Here is a 25,617-nt window from a genome sequence, read left to right on the forward strand (position 1 = left end):
GACTTTTTTTATTCATATTTTTAATCTTTTTTTTTTCCTTCTTAGTCTTAAGTCTTTTTAACATTTCTTGTAGTACTAGTTTTGTGGTACTGAACTTTTTTCCTTGTCTGGAATATTTTTAAATATTGAAATTTGAATGCATGTATCTTCTAATGAGAGAATCTCATATATTAAATTTATAGTTTATCGGTATTTTAAAATTTATATCTACTCTCTTATTACATGCTTTTATTTATTGCATTTTCTTCCCCTCATCTTCCTCTTTCTTGATTGAGATTTCTTCTTTCTTTTTTATTTGCAAGGTCCGTATGCAATGCTTATCTTTTAACAGTTACTCTACTATGTTTAAAATCATAAGAGTACAGATTAATGAATTTTCCCAAATCAAACATAGTCATGTACACAGCACGTGGATTGAAAAACATAACCTTGCCTGTGTCCTAGAGTGCCCCTCCCATGCTCTCTTCTGGTCACTGTTCCTTCACCTAAGTATAATGACTCTCTTACTTTCTAATACCAGAGGTAAATCCTGCATATTTTTGAACTTTATATGAACTAAATCATTTAGAATGTGCTCTTTAGTGCCACTTACTTTCATTTATGTTTGTGATATACATTCATACTGCTGCATATAGTTGTAATTTGTTCATTCCCATAACTATGCCATTGTATGAATATATTGCAACTTATTCTATTTTTGATGGACATTTGGACAGTTTCCAGTTTGAGGCTAAAAAAAATTCTGCTATGAACATGTTGCATGTGTCTTGCAGTACACATTTCTACTGGGTATAAGAATAGGCATGGAATTGCTTGGTCACAGGATATGTATGTGTTGGGATTTAATCGATACTGCTAATAATTTTTCAAAGTGATTATCCCAATTTACAATCCTAGCAGTGCAGAAGAGTTGTTCCATAACTTTGAGTTATGTTCCATAACTTCACTAACACTTGATATATTTAGTCTTTTTAAATTTTAGCCATTTTGTTGGTCATATAGTGTTACTGCATTGTAGATTCATTTGCATTTCCTTGAGACTTAATGAAGTTGGTCAGTGTATTTCCCTTTTGGATTTCCTCTTTGGTGAAATGTCTGTTTAAAAATTTTCCCACTTTCTCTACATTTTTTTTTTCTGATTGATTTCTATTTTATATGTTCTTGATAGAAAGATATTTATAGAAATATATTTCTGTTTCATATTTTCTAGATACAAGGATGTTTATAGAACTCATGTATTTCATATATGAGTCCTTTGTCAAATATATAAATTTATCTCAAATATCTTCTCCCATTCTGTGACTTGCTTTTTTCACTCTTTGCTATCTTTTAAGGAGTATATTCTAGCTATTCTCTTTTAATATTGAATTAATACAGTTATTGTCAATTAAAAACCTTAGAATGCTTTAACTTTGATCATCTTCTCAATGCATATGCTGTTAATATTCAATCTTTTAGTCCCCTTTGCCCTAATTTGACACTATTATTGTTTTATTTAGTTAATATTTTTGTTCAGTTTTATTTCTTGCAACTAGAATTCTCTGTGCGGGATTATTTTTCTTCTGCCTGAAGTACACACTTCAGAATTTCCTTTAGAAAGTTTTATTTGGTCATTAAAATATATGTTACTGTTGTTCTGGAAATATTTTTTTTTCCTTCATTCTTGATGGGCATTTTTACTAGTTATAAAATTCTAGGTAGATATTTAATATATTTTCAGCAGCATTGTATTCTAAACATACATTCTTGTTTTTGAGAACTCAGCAGTCAGCCTACTTAGTTCTTTGTAGGTGATTGGTCTTTTCCTTTTTCTGCTTTTATGATATTTTAAGATAATCTCTTATTTTTCAATGTTCTTCAGTTTCTCTAAGATATGATTGGGTATGGATTTTTTACTTTTCCTGCTTGAGATTTTTAATGCTCATGAATCTGCGAATTGATATCTTTTTACAGTTCTGGAAAATTATCTAATACTATCTCTCTTACCTATTATTTCCTCTTCTCCACTCTTCCTAGTGTCCTTTTATGAAACTCTGACTTGATTTTAAACCTTCTCATTCTATCCTCCATGAATCTTATCTTTTTTTTCTTTTCTGTCCTTTCTCTTGTGGTATAAATTTTGGATAATCTCTCTAGATTTATCTTCTAGTACATTGATTTCCTCAGAAGCTGATGTTTAATTCATCTATTGCATTTCTATATCAATTTATAGATTATATTTCCTTTAAAATCTGTTTATTTTTATTTTAAAATATTAAATATAGTTATGCTTTGTGTCTTATAATGCTAATATCTGTAATATCTTGCAGGTTGATTTCTGTTTTCTGTCGTTCTGCTGGTTTTCACTCAGTGTGACTTATTTACTTGTATGTTTCATTATTTTTTTGTCTACAAACTGTTGTTTTTAAAAATCATTTTGTGGGAATTATTTGAAACCTGGGACAAAAGGAGGTTCCATCAAAGAGGATTTATGTTTGCTTCTACCGGTTGTCTGGCAGGGCTACCAAGCTAATACAACTTTAGATTCAACTGAGTTTCCTTTGGACCACACAGTGTGAATTTGAACAGCAGGTGCACATGAGGATCAGCTTATAATAACAGATTTTTTTTTTTTCCTTCATGTAGCACCAGGGTCAAAGTGGGCCATTTTCCTTCTGCTCAAGTGAGTTTTACATATTGCTAATTTTTTTAGAAGCACTGTTTTAGAATTTCTTTTCAAAGAAGCAATCATTTTATTTTTTCTAAAGAGGCCTACTTGAATAGGAGAATAGAAAAACACTCGCTTGTATTTTTTTCTCAAAACTCTCCTATTTTCATACCCACTCTCAACTAAGCATTTTATAACTAAGCATCATAAGTATTACAAAGACTTATTAATGGATTCAGCAACTCCCTTTGTGCTTTAGCAGTACGTACGGATTACTCAGAATAATCTTCTTCAGGCTGTTTTTATCATGGTATAATCCCCAAATCTATAGTGACTCTTCATGGACATTACATAATTGCATGGAAATGGCTTTCAGCCCCATATTCAGGGCTTTCCTGTAACTCTTTTATTCACTTTAATTTGAACCCCCCCTTTTTTCCCCTACATTCTAAATAATTCTGTCTACTTCTCCTCTTAAGGCATGGTTTTTAAATTAATGCTATCTCTGCACTTTCTTATTTACCTCATCAGAAATGTCTTTTTTCCTCTGTGTCTTTTTTAAATTAAAAAAAATTTATTATGGTAATAATGCATGAGAGCATTATTATTTTTTATTTATAAATCTTCTCTCATTTATAAATATGTGATACAGTATTGTAAACCATAGGCACTGTCTTGTTTATTCTTAAAGTGTGGATGTAACCCTTTGGGGGTCCCAACTTTATACAGGAGTCTCCTATTATAAACTCCCTTTAGGCAGGCTCTGGGATAGAGCCCCTGTACTCCGCATGCAGTCAAAATAAGAGCTCAAGGGAGTCAGAGCTCAGTAAAAACCCTCAGGGCAAAAGTGGCATTGGCACTCACTCACTTCCCAGGACTCCTTTTACTGCAGGTATAGAGATGCTTTCTATTTGTACTGGTTTTGATACTTCTATAAATTACAAAATAATTATTCTTCACTTTGTGTCTGTTGCAAGAAGCATTCAGATTTTCTAATCCACTTTACTCTCAGAAACTGAAGTTTGATTTATTCTTTCATTCCTTTACTCACTAAAGTTTTCTTGGTAGCAGAAGTGTGCCAGACACTGTGCCAGGTAACAGAGATACAAAGCACTGTACCAAATGGTCTCTAATTTCAAGGTGCACTCGGTATATATATATTGAGAGACAAACATGTACACAAAGAATTATAATGTCAGGCATGCTGTAAGTTTTCAGGAATGAAAATAAATGAAGAGAACTAACAGTTATTTAGCACATGAACCATACACTTTATACGCAGTGATAAATAGCACTGAGGAATAAATATAGTATCTTCATTTGCATATGAAAGTAAATAAATTTTCCAAGGTTACGGGATCAGTTATAGTGGTCCTGGGTCCCAGAAATGCTCAACTCTAAAGCCTAAATTGGAAACATGGTCATTCAGTTGCTGCTTAAATGAAAATAGAGAGGTGTAAGGGACTGGGGTCTCTGAAGAGTGGGAAAGAGGAGGATGGATTGAGGTCAGGGAAGCCTCAAAAGAAGTAACTTTTGAGATGGATCTTAAAGGATTAATAGGACATCAGTAGGTAGAGAATGAGCATAAAGGCATTTCAGACAAAGGAAAGACATCAGGAGAATTATAGGGACACCTAAATATGCCAATAAACTGAAAATAGAGCAGAGAGTATGCAAGGAAGGAGTTGTGTGGCAGGAATGAGGCCAACTACCCTGGAGGCAGATTTTAAGGGGTTTTGAGTCCATTTTGTAATGACTACAAATTTACTCTTCCTATAACTCTGATTATAACCCTTTAGGAAATGGCAGTGGTTTGCTATGGCTATTGGGATGGAGTGGACGTCTGTTTTCTTTGTCTACCCAGTGTCTACTTTTTTTCCCCCTCCTAAAAACAGGTCTTATTTTCCTTGGGAAATCTTTCAATCTGATGTTGTATGGTTTTAGCAGAACTGACTCTACCGTCAACTTTATAGGTGAGTTAATGACCCAGGCTAGGTCAATCATCGTATCATATCCTACATTCATAATGGCTGTTTCAGGGATGGCATGTGACCCGATCAGAGCCAAAGACACAGATCTGTGCCTTATAACTGTTGAGAAGATAGCAATTTCTAGTTTTCCCCTCAGGTTTCTTAGAAGACAGGGTCTAAACCTGTCACTGCTAGATGCTGTCTGAAAACGGAGGTAAGCCAGAGGCTGAGCAAAGCCAGGAGTAGAGAAAGTAATACCGAGTCCTTGTGATGTGGTTTTGTCCCTGGATCCAGCCATGCCCATACTTTCTCCTAGATGAGCCACCTTTTCTTTTTTTGCTTAAGACAATATGATTTGATAACTGTTACTTGCGATCAAGAATCTTGACTAACTTGAGGGTAAAATGAGACCTGAATAAAGTCAATTAATGTTATGGTACTATATCATCAGTGTGTCAATTACTTGAGCCTACAAAAAAAACAACAGGAGCTAGTCGATATAAAAAGAAAGGAACAAACATTTGCTGGATACCAATTATGTGACATACTGTCAGGTTTTGTGTTCACAGAACCTCCGTAAGGTCCATATTATGACCTCTTTTTATAAACAAAGAAACTGAGCTACAGGAATATGAACTTACTTACCACATAGCTAATAAGTATTAGAATCCAGATTGAACTCAGGTTTTCCGCCTCTAAATCCAGTCCTCTTTCCACTATTGCAGAGGTGCCTCATTAAGGTAAGTTACTTGGTTCATAACAAATGTTCAATAAATATTTATAAAATAAATTAAAATCTTGGTCATGCACAGCTTTAAAATAACTTGGTAGTGGTGAAGAGAACCAGGAAGAAATGCGACTTACATTGGCTTTGGAAATGCCTGGCCAGCTTTGGGTCCTCAGGGCAGGTCTTTGTCTGGATGATGTCAATCGTAGTGTCCTGCTTCCTGACCAGTGTGCTCCCCTTACCTCCATGGCTTTTTGTCATCTGGATTTTTCCAGGTGTCCCTTTGTAGGCACCTTTCTAAACACATACAACAGGAAGAATTCTTCAGGGCTTTGACTTATCCACCTAGTTCTTTGCTTACTTATGCCGTTCTTTATTCATTCATCCCTCACAGATAACAATTAATTCTTATTTTATTTAACACTGTCTCACTAGACTTTAAGTTTCATGAGGATACATTCCACACTTTGTTTACCTTTGAACGGCCCATGAATGCCTGGCACAGAGGCGGGCCCACAGGAAACAGGGTACAATGGAGCACTGACTATAGGGTAGGCTCTTTATATATTTTCTCTCTTAATTTTCAAGACATTTCATTAGGAAAATATTAGTCCTCTTGATAAAAAGTTTTATCAAGTTAAATAACTAGTCTCTGATCTCACAGCTAGATATACAATAGATTAGGTATCTACTACTAGTTTATATTTAACCCCAAAGAGCGCTACCCAGCTAGATGACTTACCACATTTATGTAATACATTTCAAGTAACTCCTAACAATATCCAAAGCTCAAATCCACGCCATGAAAGTGGGAATATATCACTCTGGTGGTAGCTGGACCCCATACCTTGCCCTTGTCATGTGGCTAACACCGAAAAAGGGCATATTCTGCTTTTGCCCTTTACAGTCAATATCCTTAATTGTGCTCCTCCACTGCCTTCCTTGTACATTCCTAATTAACCCTTTCTGATCTCTGGGCTCATCACCCATTAATGGCTTTGCCCCTGCCCTCTGGCTTTGACATGTAGCACTGCTTACCTGGCTCTGGTCCCTGTCTTTCATGATTAGTGAATTATGCTGCTTTATGATACTCTGTAAATACCCATCCTGGTCCAGCCTGGCCTCTGGGCCTACAAACCAGTTCAGACCCACACCACCACCAAGTCATTTGATTTACCCAAGCCCTGCAGATGGAACTGGAACAATTTGATATTATAAGGTATCTAAACAGGTAGATATTGACAGGTATCTAGAATGTTTTCGGCATGGTAGTAGCCCTGGCAGAAACTACTTTTTAAGCCTCTGACCACACTAACTGTTTTATATGGGATAGTGTCAACTAGATATCAATATACATATACAGTATTTACTATTAATAAACAATATCTTAATATTGTTTATTAATAGACAATAATACATATTTATGGTAGCTTGTGGCTTACAAAGCACTATAATATACATTATTTCATTTTATCATCATGATTGAGGATAGCAACAGGGATGGTAATTGAGTGGGGATTATTTATTCTCATTTTACAGGTGAGATGACCTAGCCTAGAGATTAAGTCACTCTTCTAAGCAGGGCCTTAGAGCACAGAACCTAAGGAGGCCCTCCCTCCAGCATCATGCAAATCCAGGGGAGGCACCTGAGTATCTCTATATTTTGCCCTCTGGGTGCCTTGCTGAACTCACACTAGTCCCAGCTCTGCTTCTAAGGCCTGTTTCACTAAGGCCAGAGCTCAGAGTTACTGTCACATTCATATCTTTGATAAAATGCCACTGCATCTTCTTGACTCTATCTTTCTGGGGAGCTGCATGTCTCAGCCTCTAAAAAGTTATCCCATTAGGATGATTCTATTACATGGCTGAACTGTACTGTTTGGTCTGGAACCCAAGAACACAGAGACCTTGAAAAGATGGTTCAAGTGTAGGTCCTTCGCTGTTTTTCGAGGTTCCAATCCAGATGGCTCTTTTTCCTTCATTGTTCTATCTTCATCTTCATGTTTAGGGCTTAAATGTGAAGAAATACCAGGAAAAAAAGCAAAGTTTAGAGTGTTTATATGATAATGCACCACTTGATTCTAAATGAGATCAGTCAGAAAATTAATTTAAACAGATGTCCTTCGTTTTCATCGCTTTTAAGATACAGGGGACCAGGATCGGGCCAGCCATGTCCTTCTGCTCCATCCCTGCACTTTTGTTCTAGTCGAGACTCTCATAATTCCCCAAAGCTACTATGCTACTTGACACAGGTTTCCCCTTTGTTTCCATTGTCAGACATGCCTTCACATCTTACATTGCTGGAAAACACGATGCCCTTAACAATTGCTCTAAATGTCTTCCTTCTGAGAATCTTTCCATGATTCTCTCAAGCAGTTATACCTTCTTATCTCCTCCCCCAAGGTTTTGTCCCTGTATCTTGTTATAATGTACTGTGTATAGCTCTGTCTCCAGTACCTCTACTTTGTCTTGTTGACTAAAAATCGAGTTATAAAGAGGCAGAACTCTTATTCACATGCACCTCACCAGCACTGTGCTGTGTAATTCATGGTAGCAGTAGCATTGCATCTGGCGCAGAGTGTTCTCTAATGAAATGAATGACTGCCACGCACCAGTATGTAGACCACAGCTGCAGTGGAGGAGTATAGGAAAGAGTCAAAGTGGAGTGTGATGAAAAGACTGAAGACCAAGGACAGAATGCTGGGGAACATCAATAACTTCTGCTTCTGGCGTTATAGGGAACTAGATAGTTCTATAACATGCTTCTATGGGAGACAGAGAAAGAAGAGCCCTCAAAGAGAATAAGCTGTGGTCATGAAGGAAGGAGAAACACCAGGAGAGTGCTGTTCTGAAAGACAATGGAAAGAGTCTTGAGGATTTTCATTCATTCATCTAATTACTGAGCACTCTTGTTCACCATTAAGGCCATTGATTAGTTTTTCTGTGATGAACAGGGGCTGTAAAATGAGAGCTGGGTTCTAATCCCCACTGTACCTCTTCCTAAATGTTTAAGATTAACCTTTCTAAAAAATCACATTTCCTCATCTATGAATGAAAGGTCACCATGCCAGTCTCCATGGATGCCATGAAAATGAAATGTGATAAAAATGTCAAAAGCCTAGCATTGTTTACAGCATGGAAAGGAACCTTAATAATTGTTGGTATCCCTTTCCTCGTCAAAACTTTTGCTGAGTTAGAATTACTCGATAATTTTTGTTCCACTGTACATTTCTGGTATTTCTCCTAAAGGATTTACCTGCTTTGCTGGTGTACATGTCCTCTGTAATCCATCTTCCCATTCTCTAGGCCTCATACAGTAGTTTCTACATGGTTGGATCTTCATAAATAACTCTCGAATTTAATCTTATGACTTATAGCGATACTACTGTGGAGGAGAGGGGTATAGTATCTCTGCTTTGAAACTATTTTGTGGTTCCCCTGACCTATTATAAGATAAAGTCTAAATTTGTGTCATCCAGTACAGTGGCCACTGTCCACAAGTGGCTATTGAACTTGAAATGTGTCTAGTCTTAATTGACCCGAAAGTGTAAAATGCATTTGGATTTTGAAGACTTGATATGAAAAAAGAATATAAACACCTCAGTAATAGTTTTTATAATGATTACACATTTAAATACAACATTTTGGATAAATCGGATAAATACATTATTAAAATTAATTTCAGGCTGTATCTTTTGACCTTTTAAAATGTAGCTAGGAGAAAAAAATTAAATGATATGGTTTGCACATATTTGTATTGGACAGGACTAAATGATGAATTAAGGAGCTCAGGCTTCCCTGGAACCATGTCTGCATACTTCTCCAGCTTTGTTCCTGCTACACTTTATGCTCAAGCAGTATCAGACTGTGGATTCCTGTAATGGCCTCCCTTTTTAATACTCTATGTCTTTACTTAGGCTTTTCTTTAAGCTTGGGACCTACATTCTACCATTTTCACCTGGCCAATTCCTACATGTCTTTTGAGATTCAGCTCAGTTGTCACTCTTCAAGGAAGCATGCCTGGAGCCTCACCTCTGTGTTGTTATGACTTCCATATCAGGGATTACATTATATTGTAATTTCCTTGTATGTGGTCATTTCCCCCAACCACTCCAGACTTCACTCCCATCTTGAACCAAAGTTAGGAAATATATTCTATTCATTTTTTTTGTATCTCAGAATCTAGTAGTGTCTGAACAGAGTAAAAGCTCAATAACTGTTGATCTAACTAATTAACCATTTGACATGTGCCTGCCATGGGCCCAGCACTGTGCTAGATGCTAAAGGATAACTATGGGGCTCATGAACTGAGTCAGGCAAGAACTCAAGGAGAGAGACAAAGCTGAAGCAAGGTTCTCTCCATGACCCAGCACCTCTGTTTTGGGCATTAGCCAGAAAATTTTAATATTTCCTTCTCCAGAGTTCACCATGTTTATTTTAATGCATTAAAAATAACTCCAGTTGGAGGGTAATAGATGCCGACTCTGAAGAGGCCCTGCTCTGTATCAGGAAGTAGGAGAGGTATCAGGAAAACAAGGGCCCTGGCCACGAGAAACTCACAAACAAGAGGGTAGGGAGGAGAGTGAGGATGAACTCGTTAGCAAACATGACATACAGTGAGTGACATTAGTACCAATATGTTCCTTACAGTGGTAACACAGGGAAAGACTTGATGGTTACTTCTCGCTGAAGGACGGGAGTCAAGGAAGGCTTCTTATAAGAGGGGATGTGTGAGTAGGAGCTCACCAGATCAGTAAGTTGGGGTAAGTTAATGAATTAAATTAATGAAGACAAAGATTTGAAACAGCATGGTGTGTTAGGGAAATTGTAAGTTCTTGGGGCTTCATGTAACTGTTATATGTCTGTTGGACTGTGTGACTCTCCATCTAATCCAGGAGCCCCTGGGGTAGTGCTTAGACCACTATCACTACAACAGATGCAGTAGCTAGCAAATGACTTGCACGTGCTAGGGATTCAGTGTTTGCTGAGTGAGAGCAGTGTGGGCTGGAACATGGTGAAAGGGTTAGGATCCCTGAGCACCTTCTCTGTGCTAGGCGCCGTGCAAGGCTCTGGGTGGTGGGGAGTGGGGTGCAGCCAAACCAGGTCAGGCACTGGAATCATAGGTGGCCCATCCAGGAAAAGTAGCTCAGTTGTCAAAGGGGCAGTGGCTGGATTAATGATTTTCTTTTCCAAGATAAAACTCACCTAAGTTCTTGATGGAGAAAACTCTTCCAAGGCTGAAAGTAAAGATGAAAATGGTCATTTTCATAAATCTACTTTTATCTACTAGGTCTCTGGTCACAGATCATTAGAAACTACACCAAAAAGTGAGATGGGCGAGGTCTCAGTACAGAGCAAAGGTAGAGACGGACAACAGAAAGTTCCATGAACTGTTACCAGTAAAGCTTGTTTTATTTTTGGTCAATCTGAAAAGTAAACAAGCATTTTTGAAATTACAGTGCATGCTAGAGGTAATGTATAACTTAGAAAAATCAATTGTTTCCTGAGAATGCATCTGCAGAACAAAGGAGTTTTAAATCATATGAGGAAATATGAATTTGTAATATTTGAGCAATGTTTCAGTGGCAAATTAGTATACACAGGTGTGCAACTCATGCTGGGAATTCTTTTATTGACCATGGACCCTCTGATCAAAAATCAGCTCTCACCTAATCTAGATTTGACTCTGTTAAAATTATGTCCAATGACAATGTAGCCCCTCATTTATTTAGTTGTCACATATTTGATGCCATTATTTGGAATCTAGCCCTAAAGAATATAGAATATCTTAGCATCCAAATGCTGTCACAGAATCCAGGCCTAAGAGCAAGTATACTTTCCTTCAAGGAGAGCCTCGTAGGCCTTCATTCAGAAACTACAAGATTTTCTTTTCTATATAATTCTAGCAGACTGGATGGCAGCACTGGTAGAACGACAAGTCAGATGGACCTTGTTTTATATCTGTTAACTTACAGATTATTTAATCTCTCTGAGCCTTGACTTGCCACCTGTAAAATGGAAGTGGTGGTACCAGCTCACTGTGTAACACTGAGGATTAAGTGCCACCATATACGCACAGGTGTCTGGCACACAACAGGGACTTGGTACATACATACTTGACCGCGTGAGAGATTCGCAGCTAGACACAAAGATATTGATAGGAGAAAGGAATGATAACTGTAAGGAAACAGAAAACTGTTACCTCAGACAGACTTGTGGTGATTTGGTGTAAAGACAACTAGTTCTGAGTACCTTCAGGGGACCAAGAGCATGTCATAAAGAAGAGTGTGGACTGTGCATACTCAATTTACGTTCAGGGTACTCCATGTCTTCAAGAAAGGGTGACGCCAGATTCTACTCATCAAATACTGAGCTGAATATATGTCTGAATTTTAAAGGATTTAAAAATACTTAAAAATACTTTCATGATTTTTATTTTCAATAGAATAAAACTTGAACATTTGGAAAGTTCACTTGTGCAGAAAAGTTTATTTGCTGATATTGCCAGGTAAGTGAGGCATTTTGATAAAACATTCTACTCTTGTTAATAGGCATAACAGCCATTTATAGTTTTCTAGCTATAAAATGTATCCATCAATGAACAATCTTTTCCAGTAAGCATTAGAAAGCTGAAGCAGAAAGATGAAGGATCTAGACTAAATGTACCCAGTGAGAAAAGCATAGAACCTTAACTGATCCAGTTATGTTAGGTGAGTGCTTACCACCTCTCTCTCAATTCTCTTGGCAATATAGTGAAACAAGTATTGGTCCCCTTTTGTCCTGAGCATCTACTACTACAGATATAGTATGTGCATATGCTTCCTGCCCTCATGCGGAATACACCATTTTACAGAAGACACAACCGAAGCTCAGAGAGGTAAAATGTATAGAACAGATGCCAAGCACTTACTATTAAACTATTTACCGGGATTTACCTTATATTCATTCTCGCAATGACCCCAAATGTGGGTACTTGTTATCTCTACATTGCAAATGAGAAAATGGAGGTTCCAGATCATACAGCCAGGAGCAGGAATTGAGGCCAGTGATCCTACTTGGGTCCTAATCAAGTTGCAACTTTGACCTCCAAGGTAGCACCTAGCACTGCGCCCACCAGGAGCCTAGAAAATGTGCCTTCAGGGTCCGGTCACTCTCATGAAAGCATGGAATATACAAATTATACAAATTTGGCTTGTGCCAAAGAACTCTTTTCTCTCAGGGGACTGTTATTAAAGGCCATTTGGTGCTGGCGGCATGAGATAAAGGGCTGGGAAGGGATTAGGACTCTCTTCTCCCGTCCCTTCACACATTTTCTGTCTCCACCATCACAGGGCTCAGACCTCAAAATCTTAGCAGCTGGAGTCTGGCAAAGCCTCAGAAATCAGGGGAAAACCAAAAACAAAGACCTTTCCTCCTTCATAAAAGAAACTACTTTAGAATCAACTGTACACTTGTTTTTGTTATAAAGTTATTAAGAAGAGAGGAAACAATACCTTTTGCAATTCTTCAATTTCAACTTCATAAGTTGCTAGAAAAACATGAAAAAAATTATTTCAGAGTGGTTTCTTATAGGATCCATTTCTTATTGTACCCAGTATTAAAGCAATTATAAAAGATTACGGAGTTTAGTTTTCACAAACTTCATCACACTGATCTATTGAGGCTTTATCTAGATGGTTTGGGAGATTCTTGGGTCAATGATCATGGTTTTAATTTCTGTGGAGATTTCCAGGAATATACAGTCAATAAAAACATTTGAAACAATCTTCAGTTTCTTGTTTTGGTAAATACATTCATATTCCATGATTAAGAAAAAGCACTGAAGTTTAGTGGCAGCAATCAGAAGTCAAACTTCAAAGGAAAAGAGGCCAAAAAATGGTTTAAATCCCACTTCAACAAAATGAACTCCATCACATGCCTAAGAGTGTTCGTTCCATGAGTGTTTGGTTTCCTTAGTACAGCTTGAAATGCGGATAGTGACCACCAAATAAGGCTTGAATACTGTTTCATTTTTCTAGTAGTTCTGTGGGTGTTATTTAATGACATGATGCCAACCTTAATGATTAACAAACACAAGTAGTGGCAAGAATTTGAGTTCGAAGCCCAATCCTGCCACTTCCTACCTGTGGGATTGCAGACACTTCATTTGTTTGAACCTCAGTCTGTCCATCTGTGAAATGGGATCAACTGGTACCTGCCTTATGGTGTTAATGAAATTAAAGGAGATGATGTAAGAAATAAAACTTTCCTAGCAGATCACCATTGTATAGAAAATAATATATTTTTTTTTTTTTGGTAAAATTTCTAATTTGATTTTTCTTTGCTTAAAAGTTTTCTCTAAAAGTTTTCTCCGTGCTATTAATAAATATGTATGCATAAGTAGGACACTCCTCTGTTTCTTTTCTCTTTTTTTGCTGCTAGGGTCCTGAAGCTTTACTTTAGATAACTGACCAAACAACATGTTACATTTCTAAGCCATTATTATTCTAAATATAAAGTCCATCATGAAGTAAATTAAATCCTAGGTTTTCTTGAGGGACAAAGAAAATGTGATTGTTGACACTCGGACCTGAAATTCTGTGTGGATGGTTAATAATATATACTTCAACTTGGGTAATTGCATGCTTTTATTTTTACTGTTTTTCTAATCAAAACATTTTATTTGTATTTTATTCTATTATTTGCTTTAAAAACTTTGCTTAGCTACTAATATATTTAAAAATACTGCTTATGATGGCAGACTGCCTCATCCATTCCCAGTATGGATTTTTCAGTTTAAAACATGACAATCTACTCCTATCTCCCTTCTACATATATATATTTTTAAAGAATTAACAAATCACGATCTCTTTGCTTCTTGCTACCTGGGATAGGGGATAATTATTTTGTCTCAGAAATAGGGAAACCAAGGCTCAGAGAAATCTTACTTGCTAAAGTTAGCAAACAAAGATAAAACGCCAATAATTAATAATACAGTCATACTTTGATACTGCTTTCTAACAAAGTGAAGGTTCTCAAATGGTAAGTTTTGCCATCAGAACTTGCTCCCAAGGTAGAAAAATAAAGTACAAGGGGCTGATCCCCGAGGGCTATCAGAAAGGGACTCGGAATTATAGTAAGAGGATGCAATCCTACCGCATTAGAGTCCTCGCTCACTCCCCCCCACCCGCCCGCCTCCCCCCCCCCCCCCCCCCCCAGAGTTAGGTAACTCTCTCCACTGAATAGCTTTCTCTGACCTGGGAGAAAAGGTCAAATACCAGAAGATGGTTCTCAGCACCTCTCCAACTACTAACACAATAGTATGGTCATGTTTTGCAGGCCCTCAGCTCCTCTCCATGTACTAACCCCACTGTGTGACCTTGGAAACATTTCTTCACCTCTTTAACACCAGGAGGTGAGACGGTTATTACTAATATTATAAAAACAATAAAAAGTAGCTAACATTTTTTTTTTCATGATGACCACTACTAGTATTCCAGTTTTACTGAGGAGGAAACAGATGCCCAGAGAAGTAACTTGCCCAAGGTTACTCAGTTAGGATATGGCTTTCAAACTTACTCCAGCCATGAAATCCTTCATTTAAATGGAATGTTACCCAGGAGCACGAACAGGATTTCTCTGGTTGACGATCCCCCTGAGAAACTTGTCTCTTTAGAAAGGGACAGGGAAAAGGGTGTGAGGATATATAACAAAATAATTTGGATCCCAGGGTGTACCTCTCCAGCTTCTTCAGTCCCGTCAGAACTATGACTAACTCTCCCTCACGCTGATGCCCTCTCTAGTGGAGAAAGCCCTCACCATCATGGCCATCCTTCCACCCTCTTCCCTTTCTATTGCTCTGTTAGCTCACAGTTGTGTCAGTGGCTTACCTTCTGTGCCCTCTTTTCAGTCATAAACATTTGCCTCTTTAGCAGCACTGCCTATGAAGTACACAAAGACCCCCTCAGTAAAAGAGAGGCCTGGGTTAGTGGTTCCTTCTTTGGGTATCTCAAATGATGTCCCCTGGCAGTCCCACTTTGAGCATTGGTGGCCTGGATGGAATAAATGAAGGCCTTTGGTCTAGCTTCTGATTTTCAATCCTCAACCTTACCCAACACGTTGAGGGGCCTTGCATATGTTCAAACCCCATCCACACCACCTCCATCAATAGCTCACCTGTAGCCCAGTCTGTCCTAAGAAGGAAAGACTTAGGCAAGAGACCCAAGCAGAATCTTAGGGAGCTACTTGGCGGGAGAGAATTCTCAGGGTCTCATGTAGTCCAGAGAGAAGGTCCAGGCTCTGATTAGAGCACCCCCTTGGCCCTGCAAGTCCTTGGCTTGGTAGAAAGGCATGCAGCTTGGGTGTAGCCCACATGTGGCCCATAGCCCTTCTAGCAAAGTGTGGTTTGTGGACCATAAGCATCGGCATCACCTGAGAACTTATTAGAAATGCAGAATCTCAGGCCCAACCAAGAGCTACTGAATCAGAATCTACATTTGAATGAGATCATATAGTGATTTGCATATTAACATTTGAGAAGCTGTGCTCTAATTCAGGGGCCCAGACATCCCGACTATGGAGCATTGAATTTTAGGGGTGTTAGGGACAGGAGCTGTCGCTTTTATGCCTAGCATTTTATAAGCCATATGGGAAAATCTAGGTTTTACCTGTCTAGGAGAGAGTGAGTTTTTCCATGAGTTCTTCAACCTCTTATTTCCTGAAGGAAAGGAAGGAAATTTCAATGGGTCCTCACTCTTATTATGCAAACTCCCTAAGTATGTATTCACGACTTCCTTTCCAAACAATAACGAGGTTGGACCAGATGATCTCCCTCTAACCCTACTTTCTAGGGAAGCAAACCATCCTTAATGAAAAGCAGCATATAGGTGCGGAAAGAGCCTGGATCTTAGAGGTTCTTAGAACCCTTCACATTGTAGCTCTATCACATAATACTTTTGTGACATTGTGTAAGTCGACCTCTCTGATCTTGAGTTTCCTCTCTCTAAAAATAGGTTAAGAAAACCACCATATTATTAGGGACACACACAGAGGATCTCACAAAACTTTGGCCCATAGTATAGACTCAGTAAATCCTAGCATTTTTTCTAACACCAATATTTATGTCCTTCCTCAAAAATTGGATGTTCCTTTAGGCAGAAGAAAGACATAGAAACTTTTAGAAATGCTATGAGTCCCTGCTTCTTTATCTTCTTACTTGACTAGATCTCTTCTTTCACAGAAAGGGTCTGAGCATTTTCAGCAACAACAGAGACAGGAACACTTAGCCCTGAACCAGTGGTGAGACTCAAGTGAATCCTGGGTTCCTGGTCAGGCTACACTAAACACAGGGGCCTCCTTCTCATGGCCTGTTATCTCCCTGTCTACACACAGAGCGTTACCAGGGGACTTCAGGAAAGACACCACAAGGAGAGAGATGACATTTCTATAGGTGGACAATAAAAAACAAACAAACAAACAAGAACCACCATATCTTGATTTTTCCCTCCCACCTATTGAAAAAAGGCAAAACATCTAAGTAGATTGGGGAAGGAGAGCCTAGAAGAAGGGAGAGAGAAGGTGGCTCTGGGAGTTGTGAGATAGGATCGATGCCCAATGGGATTCATTGACATTTTTAAGAGACTAGGCAAGGGGGTGGGGGAGAAAGAAAGAAGATGGTAGAGCAGCACGGCTGTGAATATTCCAACTTACAGTGAGCTGCGGGAAAATGCCATTTTTGACACATTTTCATTCCACACAGGGTTACAATATTAATTGGCTTAGCAGACTTACAATCAGCAATTTCTTTTGCAGGGCGCAGGTTAATGGAGTTGCCAGGATGTCTCAGATATGAAATTGTGGCCTCATAATTATGTGGCTCTTCAAATTCAGCACTGAGAAACATGGAGGGAAAAAAGGTTACTTAAAATGTTTCTTTAGATATATTTTAAAACATTTTTTTGTCTTTTATCCTTCATGAGAGAGGTAATATAAGTATGTCTGGTCAATATGATAACCTAAGCAGATATGGAAGGCACATCACCCCTACTCTAACTATATAGGAATTCTGGATGAAATATAACAATGCAAAGCATAATACAAAGAACATATAACTCACCTAGAAATCAATAAGGTAAAAATCCCGAGGTGACAGACAGAGAGAAAACTCACAATTAAAGATGTAAGTGAAAATTGCAGCCAAAGAACTCAAAGGGAAATTGGGATCAAATGAAGAAAGATCTTAGTGACTGGGCAGCTAGGAATTTAATGTCTGAGTCAGAAGTCTGAGCCATAGGCTTCATCTGAATGGAAAGCCGGAACTGAGTTATCAGCATAAAGACCATAAAATGCCATCCCATCCATAACATAAATTCTCACGAAATATCTGTGCACTCTTCCAGGGACTGAGCAGGAAAGACTGTTATCTGACTGTGGCCACTGAAGCTAAAAAGAGGCACCCACAAGAAATCAGAAACTTGAAAACCCAGGCCAAGTATAGGAGAGGGTACTAAATGCATATTATCTGTGTATTTCAGAGACACAAAACCACAGGGTACTTGAAATCCCCCCACCCCCACTTCCTTGTAAAGCCAATCTAAAACCATCCAGTGCACAAGCTTCCATGCCCCACAGCACCTATGGTTTCTAAAGGAAACGATTCCTGTTCAAAAGAAGCTTCTTATAGTCAAAAACTGCATGCCCCACAGGGAGATGAGTCATCATAGGTAGTCAGAAGATATAACTCATGGGAGAATTAATAATAGAATGACATGAAAGTGACTTTAAAATAAGTATGTTTTCAGGGTTCAAAGAAATAGAGTGAGGAATAAAAGCTATTAGAGAGTATGAAAAAACATGTACATTTGAGACAGGAGAAAGTTATGGAAATCATAAATGTAGTTCTTGAATTAAAAATTTAATGTAGGGTTGCAAAGTAGACTAGATGTAGCATGAGAGAGAATTGGTGAATTAATTAGATCTGGGGAAGTCACCCAGAAGGTAGCACAGAGAGATGAAGTTGGAAAAATATTAAAAGAAAACTTAACAGTAGGGAGGATAGAATGAGAAGACCCAATGTGGATACTGGGGATTCTAAAAGGAAAAGAGAAAGATAAAAAAAGGTCAGTATTGAAATGGTAATAACTAAGAGCTTTCTAAAATTAAAAAGGGACATGTTCATGTCTACTGAAGCAACTTTAATGGTGAGAAATAATGACAAATCCACACTTATAGAGTTTGTAATGAATTAGCATAAGACAAATTTTAAAAATATGAAAGCTATGTGAGAGAAAAGACAGAACAGCAGACTGGCCATGCACTTCTCATCATCAACGACGGATGCTGGGGATTGTGGATAACATTGTAAAGCATTGAGTAAAGATATCTGCCAATATAAAATTCTCTTCCAGTTAAATTATCATTCAAGGGCAAGGGAGAAACAAAGATGTTTTCAGAACACATATGCACTTACTGCTCACCGATCCCTGAAATTGCACTAGTAATAATGTAGGATATGAAAAACAATGGTGATCAAAAAAAATTAATAAAGCTATTGGTAAATCTAAATAAATATTAACTGTAAAAAATTATTAATTTGTAGGAGTTTAAGGATAAAATGGAATTAAAATGTTAAATAATAATTTGGAAGATGGTGAGAGAGGGCGATGGGAATTATTCTCAGGTCTTTGCATTATTTAGGAGGATATAGATTTGATTAAGATTAGATTTGGTTAATTGTGGATGTCAAACTCTAACTGTAACCACTAAAAAGTTGACAGAATATTTAACTTCTCAAATGACAGAAGGGTAATATGCAAGAAAGCTCAAATATTTAAGAAGGCAGAAAAGAAAAAAATAAAAGTAAAGCAATTTCATAGTAAATTTAAAATATAAAATATGGAAAAAGTCCAAATAGATCAAGAATCAAAAATGCAGAGATTAACCTTCTATTTTATTTATCCAATAGAATAGAGAATATCTGATTGGCTGTTTTAAAAATTGGCTAATGCTGATAAAAAGCAGCAGAGAAATGAAGCTCTCACATAAATGAATAAATAGAGGCAAACTAAAGACTAATCAAAAGAAAGCTTGGGTAGGTATGTTAATATTAGATCACACTTTAACATGACTATTCAAGAAAATGAGAGAAGGTACACAGACACACAAATTAGAGCTAAGAAAGGGGACAAACTGAGAGAGAGATTTCAGTGTTCAGAAATTTATAAAAATGTTACATATCAGTTATCTGCCAATCAATTAAAAAATCTAGAGAAAATCAGTGACTATGGAGAGAAATATAAAATTATCACAGTGATTGAAGAATAGACTGATAGAACAATAAATCATCAAAGGGCTTGAATCAATATAGTATACACCCCTCGCAATGCCCCCTCCCCAACATCACCCCCAACCTACTTGTCCCTTTTTCCTCTACCGAACAGTTTTATAGGCAAAGTTTTATGACCAATTTCAGAGAATAGAAAAAGAGGAAAAACTACACTACTCATATTAAGTAGACAGTATAATTTTGATATTAAAATCACTAAATAACCAAATAATAAAAAAAAATATAGACCAATCTGAAGACATTTTAGCCCAAGTAAATAAAACAGTAGAAAATGAATTAATCAGTAATAAAACTAACTAAAGAAAAACTAAAAATTTGCCAGGTCTTCAAGGATGACTTGCATCAGAAAATCTGTCATTGAAATCAATCACATTGAAATAATAAAAGAAAAAAAACATATTATTTTAATAGATGCAAAAAAGCATTCCAGGTAGATAAACTTTCTTAAGTAGTTTAACCTCCAACGAATATCACACTTAATAGCAAAGTGGAACAAAGAGTTAATATCTAAACTGTCCTGGGAACTCCTGCAATAGAAAAGACAAACTCATAGAGAATTGGACAAAAGAGTATGCTAGACATCACAGCAGAGAACAAATGAATAGTTTATGTAAGTAAATTCACAACATCATAGTAACTAGGGAAATGGAAGTTGAGACAATAAGAATTTGGTTCACACCTTTCAGTTTAATCTTAAAGTTTGAAAAAATATATCATTTAGCAAGAATGTGGAGAAACCAGAACTCTTTATATTGGTTTGAGAGTATGAAATGCACAACTATTTTGAAGGATAATTTTTCAATGTCTAGCAAAACCAAAGTTGTTTATTTACTAATGTTTAGCAATTATAACTCTAGGTAAAAAACCTAGAGAAACTTGTTTATATTCACCTGGAAATGTGAGGACAATTACTGCAGTAGCATCTGAAAGGGTGAAAATTTAAAACAACCTAAATGTCCCTCAGTAAGGGAATGCAAGAACAAATTGTGATATGTTTATATGATGAAATACATACAATATACAATTACAATGAATAACCTAGACTTAGATACATTGACACAGAATACGAAAATATAGCTTTGGGGGAAAAAATCAAGTTGCAGAAAGATAAAAAAGATGATATTAATACAAGAATGTAAAATACTGTACCTTTAACAGATATATGAGTGTGTGCCTAAAGTATAAGAAATACCATAATTGAACACACTCCTATATTCTGAGCTGGTGTTGGCTCTGAGAAGGGAGAAAGAGAAATGGGACTGGAGAGTGAAATGAAAGGGGCTTAAACTATATCATAATAAAATAAATTAAAACTAACTGCTTCACACTGGATGTAGGTAGTAGAGAGGGAAAAAAAATTCCTATAACCCTCTCAACTTACCACAAGCGAAGTCTTAGTATTTTGGTATTCTTCCTGATTTTTTCCATTTACATGTATATCTCCAGTGTTGTTACAGACAATGAAAAGATTGGAGTGATCTCTTTTCTTTTTTTCTCTACATTTATTATTATATCATCAACTCATTTCACCCAATTGTTTTCCCTTCTTTGTTTGGCCATTTTGGATATTTTCGGGTATATTTTTTATAGTTTCTGCAATATTTTTAATGATGAATGAGTAGTTATTTGTGGAAAGGAAAAAAATTATAAACTCTAATGTATCAGTAATTTCTCCCCTCATTGTTTTGTTGCCTTCCCTCTACATGAAATAATCAAGAGAAACTTTCTTAAATTATAGACTATAGCACGTATCTCATGCTCCAGTGACCTAACAATCTCATCGGGTCTATGGTAAATTAACTTTATTAATAAGAAACAATTTGTGAAATAATTGAAAGAAGATATTTAATCAATGTCTTGCACTACCTTTGCCAGAAAAGAATAAATATCTGTTTTCAGATGACCAGAAAGAATTTCAACCAAATGTAAAGTTAAAAAAAAAAAAAAAAGCATCTTCAGATCAATTGTCATTACAAAGAGGCAGTCTCAGAATTACTGTTGAAAAGGAAAAACGATACGGCAGATATATCTAAACCTAATATATTTTTGCTACCTGAGAATGTCTTTTATCTTTTTTCTGGTCCATTGAAACCAGATCTGAGATCTGCCCTGATTTAATACAGTGTGGGTCAACATAAAAAACTTGAATCGCAGGGAAGAAATAACTCTATGAATTAAATATATCTATGCTTCAATTTCTGTTTCCACATTTATTAAAATATCTATCTATACTCTGTCTCCAGGACTGTAGACATTATTGGGAAGCAGCATGGAACTGCAGGCAAACTTGGAGCTTGGGCTCAGACAGATTTGCATTTGAATCCTAGCACTTCTACTTTCTAATTATAAAGTATTGGATGAAACCCTTAATCCTTAGTTTCCCACTCTACAAAAGAGTAATAATAAAATCCACTTTAAAGGTATATTGTGGATATTGAATGAAATATTTGCACTCTTCACATGGGCATTCCACAAAATTGTGCTAATAATATTATATTGGAGGACAGAAATTACAGTGTTTTTTTAAAAAAATAAGTTTTGGGGTTTGCATTTTAGAAAGTTCTTTTTATTACTAGCATAGCTTCAAGTTATTATCTTTTCTGATTTTCTTATAGAAAGCCTCTAGTCATTTAACTATTATATAATATAACACAGTAATGTTTCTTGATGGTATTGTAACGTTATCCGTGTTTAAGAAGAAACAACAGCTCTGAAATTGCGATGCGAGTGTTAAAGATGGTTTACAAAACCAGCTACTTCTCCTTGTGTTTGGACTCTAGGAGACCTATCTTCAAAATAAATTTTTGAACAAGTAGGCTGTCTCTGGCTGAAGCGTCGACTCATAACCTCCTCTCACGCTTGCTAACACTTGCCACATTTACCTTGGGCTACAGCCCTCCGCTGGAGAATAATTTGTCAACCTCTGCCTTAGGCTATGCACTCTGGAGAAGTGGTACCAGCTAATTCCAACATCTGTTCACTTGGTCAAACAGTGAAATGTCTATTACAGTCTTAGCTACTATTTGTTGAGGGTTTATCATATGTTAGATACTGTACTTAGATCCATCATATCCCTCTGTCACTGGCTTTGTGGTCTTAAGTAGTCATTTAGGGTTCCAGAGCCTTTATGTCTTTATAGGGTCACTGTAGCAACAGCTGAGTGAACATGTGGGAAATGCTTGATGGGTATGTTTTATTTCCCAGCCTCTCCTGCACCACTTTACATGAGGCTGAGTCAAAAACTTTCACTGCAAGACAGTTCTGGAAAACCTAAAGGCTTGCATTAAGATTGAGACTTATAGATGTAATTTTATATTTGTTTTACTAGGAAGGTGGACCTAGGTTGACAACCTTGCTGCTTCCATTTATTTCAATGGGCAACACATTTTGGAGACAAGAAGAACAGGAGTAGCTTAGCCAAGAGTTGCTCTGTGTGACATTCTACAAGTTCCTGGTGACAAGGGAGTCTGAGACCATCATATGTTTCAATTACTCAAAGTCCTAAACTGGGCAAATGCCTATTTCCAATAAATAATTCTTGCAAGACTACTCTCCCCACAGATCTTCACCCTAAGAAACCTTTCTCTTGATGCTTAAACTTTTAAAAATGACATCCATGCTATCAAAAATGGATCTCAAAATATATTTGTGCGAGGTTCACAATAATACACAAATAATACACCCCAAAATTAAAGGATGTTTTTCTCTCACAAGCTGTTAAAGTTTCCACCTTCTACATATTAAATGATTGCTAAATTGAAGAATAAATGAAGCAGTCGGGCAGAATGGTTATAAGGGAGCACAGCTTTGGAAAGACAGGTATGGGACTCAACCTCAGCTTCACCTGGCTGTGACCTCGGATGAGTAACTGGACTTCTTCTTCCTTGCCATAAATATTGCTATGTTTAGTGACATGCTTGGCAGTGTTTTCTACTACCATTACCACTACTTCCACTACTACTTTTACAACTATTTCCACTTCTACTTCTACCATTCCTTAGTTCAACCACTTGCACTTCTACTACTAACACTAGTTCTACTTTCTCCAGTTTTACACAATACACACGCATCTATGTTTGGACACAGATATCCTTATATATGATACACCATATTTATTTATGATACATGTTATATGCTTGATAAATAGGTATCATATACATATGCATTCACATGCACATATATACTGATATGTATACATACATGTATGTGTATATAGCCCAACTCTACTACCACATATTTCATAACCTTACTGCTTCTACTTCGACAACAAAAACAAAAAACAATGCCACCAATGTTACTTTGCCTTGGGCACTAGGGTTGGTTTTTTTACTCATGAATTTATAACTCGATTGTTTTAATAAAGGGCTGTAAAACTATGAGGACTGTGAAGGTTAATTTTATGTGTCAATTTGACTGGCCAAGGGGCATCCAGATTAAACATTATTTCTGGGTGTGCCTATGAGAGTGTTTTTGGATGAGATGAGCATTTCAATCAGTGGAATCAGGACTTTCCATGGCCCTCTCCAGTGTGGGTGGGCATCCTGCAAACTGTTGAGGGCTTGAATAAAACAAAAGGTAAGGAAGGAGAAATTTGCTTTCTTCCTGCCTGTTGAACTGGGACATCTTATCTCATCTTCTCTGGCCCTTGGACTGGGATTTATGTCATCACCTCCCTAGTTCTCAGCCTTTGGACCTAGACCGAATAACAACAGTGACTTTCCTGGGTTTCCAGTCAGCAGATGGCAGATCGTGGTACTTGATCTCCATAATCATGTGAGCCAATTCCTCATAATTAATAACTAATAAATAATTATTATATATATAATATGCATTACATATAATAAAATATATACATATATCTCCTCTGTTTCTCTGAAGAACCCTAACTGTTACCACGACCAAATAAAGTTCACTCTTTGAACAAACGAGGTTAGTGTTAATGCTGTCTACATTATCCCATTTAATCCTCTAGGTGGCACCCTGAGGCATTTCACAGATGAGGAAACAGCCTTGGACTGCTTCGGCAACTTGCCCAAGACTTGTTAAGTAGTAGAATGGGTCTGGAAACCAGGCTTTTCGATTCCTAGTTGGTTGCTGTGTTCCTCTGAATTATAGGTCACTCTCGAACCCAGGGGAAACTGTGAAATGAAAATAATGAAGCACAGGATGATGGTGAAGGTCAAGAAGCTTACAAGTGGGTTTTGGGTGATATTTTTCAAAACTTGATTAGGCTGATCCTATAGTTTCACAGATCAATTCTTCTATATGTCAGTTATTTATAGAGGAAAAATGTGATGGGGAAGTCACTAGCCTTCTCTGGGCCTAACATTATTACCTATAAAATGAGAACGGCATTATGTAATCCACATTTAGAGGTTAAGGTGAAATTGGCGAAGACATTGATGACCTTAGGAATGGCTCTGAAAGCATTTGACTTCTAAGACAACCACTAAAGCAGATTCTTAATAATCCAGTAGCAACTTCTGTGGCATGAAACAAAATGACCTCAAGCCCTTACTTGCATCATTAAGGTCGACTTTTGAAATATCTGCATTTAAAATTTCAGGGTGCCTGATTTGAGGTATCATAAAATCTAACCCCATTTGCTTTATAGAAGAGGGAGGCAAGGTCACCCTCTGAGCTAGTGGCAGGCTTTACTGGGAGTCCTGTGTCCTGACTCTCAGCTGCTGCACTTGACCTCGTCACAGACAAATCCGGCTACTACCAACATCCGACAAATCGCTGCTATCCATCAAGTATTTATGACACTGCTGGGCACTTTGTGGAATTATAGATATTTATCTCAACCCTGACAGCAATTCTAGGAAGTAGGATTTTCGATTTCACCATTTCCCATGTGAGGAAATGGGAGGCTCAGAGATATTACATAACTTTTCCAAGATCACACAGCTAGTGTGTGGAGCTTCAAGTATGAATCCAAGGCCATCTG

General features: G+C 37.2%; 1 protein-coding gene across 5 annotated transcripts in view; it reads right to left on the bottom strand.

Annotated features, from left to right (window-relative positions):
* The window catches only part of FYB2 (FYN binding protein 2), a 94,936-nt gene that overhangs the window by 20,788 nt on the left and 48,531 nt on the right, over nt 1–25,617 (bottom strand). For all 5 annotated transcript variants that reach the window (XR_004955102.1, XM_016159918.2, XM_036234456.1 and 2 more), the window contains exons 5-9: nt 17,114–17,214; nt 12,838–12,872; nt 10,550–10,581; nt 7,252–7,354; nt 5,482–5,641 (exon numbers count right to left, since the gene is read on the bottom strand). Coding sequence is in view for 4 of the 5 variants with exons in the window: in XM_016159918.2 (XP_016015404.2) it covers nt 5,482–5,641; nt 7,252–7,354; nt 10,550–10,581; nt 12,838–12,872; nt 17,114–17,214 (431 nt within the window). In the remaining variant the exon portion in view is untranslated. The remainder of the gene's footprint in view (nt 1–5,481; nt 5,642–7,251; nt 7,355–10,549; nt 10,582–12,837; nt 12,873–17,113; nt 17,215–25,617) is intronic.

This window comes from Rousettus aegyptiacus, unplaced genomic scaffold, assembly GCF_014176215.1.
Source record: "Rousettus aegyptiacus isolate mRouAeg1 unplaced genomic scaffold, mRouAeg1.p scaffold_m13_p_1, whole genome shotgun sequence".
Lineage (NCBI taxonomy): Eukaryota > Metazoa > Chordata > Mammalia > Chiroptera > Pteropodidae > Rousettus > Rousettus aegyptiacus.